This window comes from Monopterus albus, unplaced genomic scaffold (genome assembly GCF_001952655.1).
Source record: "Monopterus albus unplaced genomic scaffold, M_albus_1.0 scaffold92.1, whole genome shotgun sequence".
In the NCBI taxonomy this organism is placed as follows: domain Eukaryota; kingdom Metazoa; phylum Chordata; class Actinopteri; order Synbranchiformes; family Synbranchidae; genus Monopterus; species Monopterus albus.
The window spans coordinates 2,649,063-2,651,121 of record NW_018127972.1 but is presented as its reverse complement, the minus strand read 5'-3'; the positions used below and the strand labels follow the sequence as shown (position 1 = coordinate 2,651,121).

At 42.2% G+C, this 2,059-nt stretch overlaps 1 protein-coding gene across 1 annotated transcript in view; it reads left to right on the top strand.

Moving 5' to 3' along the window:
* Nucleotides 1-4: 4 nt before the first annotated feature.
* aebp2 (AE binding protein 2) overlaps nucleotides 5-2,059 on the top strand; it is a gene marked incomplete at its 5' end in the record, with an annotated part of 13,341 nt that continues 11,286 nt past the window's right edge. Inside the window, one exon of the mRNA XM_020608225.1 lies at nucleotides 5-333. Within this exon, the coding sequence (XP_020463881.1) occupies nucleotides 5-333 (329 nt within the window). The remainder of the gene's footprint in view (nucleotides 334-2,059) is intronic.

The following is a 2,059-nucleotide window of genomic DNA, read 5'->3' as shown; positions in this document are numbered from 1 at the left end:
TGGGCACCGACCGTCTCTTCCTCCCGACGCCGACAAAGAAGCTGCTTCACCGAGTGAAAAAACGAACAACAGTGAAAGGGAACTCGGTGGTAATCTCTGTGACCCAGGGAAAAGTCCCGTACAGGGGAGTTTGGCGAGTAGCACAGATTCCGGACAAGAGGGCTCCCGGGTGCCTAAACAAGAACAAAGAGAGGGGGTGAACGTGTCCTCCACATTGCCTACCGAGCGCGCTAAGACCTCGGAGAAAGCCGAGCACGGCACCAAGAGACGGGCCAGCGTGGAAATGACCTCGTCGGATGGAGAGCCGCTCAGTCGGATGGACTCAGAAGACAGGTCTGTAGAAGTAGTAAGCAGTATGAGGAGGCCCTACGGTGATTTCTAGGTCCCAGAGGTGGTGTGAGATCACGACACGATCTCAAGTTCACCGTTTTGAAGTGTTAGCTAAGGGCAGTTTGTTACAGGTTAATTCAAAATATCGACACCACGGGTAGAGCTATAATTTAGTCCACAACAGCACCTGTTTGTAGAGAAGCGGCGTCTTCGATCGATTCGATCGGCTGCTCTGTTTTACCAAGTCGAATCAAACTAGAGGGCGCGTCGGTCTGGGTGGATGATGGTCATGGAGGCTGGTTTCCACAGCTCGGTGTAGCTCTTTTTCCTTAAACACTGATGTAGAAGATCAAGAACAACTTAGTATAGGCCTACTGACTTGGAGACTGGGGAGCTCCACAATGTTCATAATGAAATAAGACATGAAATAACTTATTTGAATAAACAGACACTTTTAAAATGCAGCTCAAATCATTTTCATTATGCTTTAAAATCTGCTTATTAGTATTATTATTATTAAATATTTCATCATGCTTGCTTTAACAGTAACACTTTATTACAGATCCCGTTCATTTAGTTCAAGCAGTTTTTATTTCAAAATGTCATTTTCCAGTGTTGGCTTTTATTTCCTGACTGGCAGACCCAGTTATATGATTGGCTGCTCATTTGGTATCGATTAGTTTTCCTGGATTGACATTGATGCATTATCAGAGCTGGATACCAGATTGAAAGATGGAGCCCATTAATTTAAAGGATGCTGTGGGAGCTAATACATCCATGCTGCCTAGTAAAGGCGATTGCAGCTGGCTCAAGGTTTCAAAGTCGTTATAATTTTCATCCTAGGACTGGTATTATGTCACTTTAAGGTTCTTTTTTTTCCAGACAAGAAAATAATCTAGTTTTCAATTATGTGGTCAGTCTATCCAAAAAAATACCAATTTAGAAATTCACTTAAAGGTTTTTGGAGATGATTCACTAGTAGCAGGAAGGTAGGTGCTGGCTGCCATGTCCAAAAAATCATGAGGGATGACATAGTAGACTGAGCTGTGTGGAGATGAAGTTGGCAATAGTTTAAGAGCAGCTGAACACTGTGTCCAGGTGAATATGGATGTGTGCAGCTGTCTTCAAATGTCAGCTGTTGACTGGAGTTGAACATTAACTGGTGACAGTGTGCGTGTGTGTGTGTCGTCATAGTCACGGGTGTGTGTGTGTGTGTGTGTGTCGTCATAGTCACGATGTTTGAGGACCCAGTGTTACAAACCAGGAAATGAACATTCTGATTATATTGTCTCTCCATCACATTTGTTTCTCTGAATATTTTTAGATATAGCAATAGAACGGTCTGCTGAAATATTAGAAATAGCTACAAATATGTTAATAAGTTATTTTGGTGAGAGAGAGAGAGAGAGAGATGGCTAAGAGACTGAGCCAGAGAGACAGAAGCCTTTAGTTAATGAATAAGTGAAATCTTTGCTTTGCTCATTTGTGTATTTTAGTGCCAAGCGCAGCACACACTTTGCACAGATGAAGGAGAGGAAGGTTAATTCAGATGAAGCATTTCAAAGCAAATTGTTTGTATTCCTGAGCTGAACAAGAAGAGTCAGCGTATTTCTGAAGCAACTTCTCTCTGCTGGCGCTTTGGTCAGTTTAGTAGCAAGAGCAACATAATGACATAATGCTTAAAATGTATATAAACTTATTTAATCAAACACTCCTGAACCAATAGCTT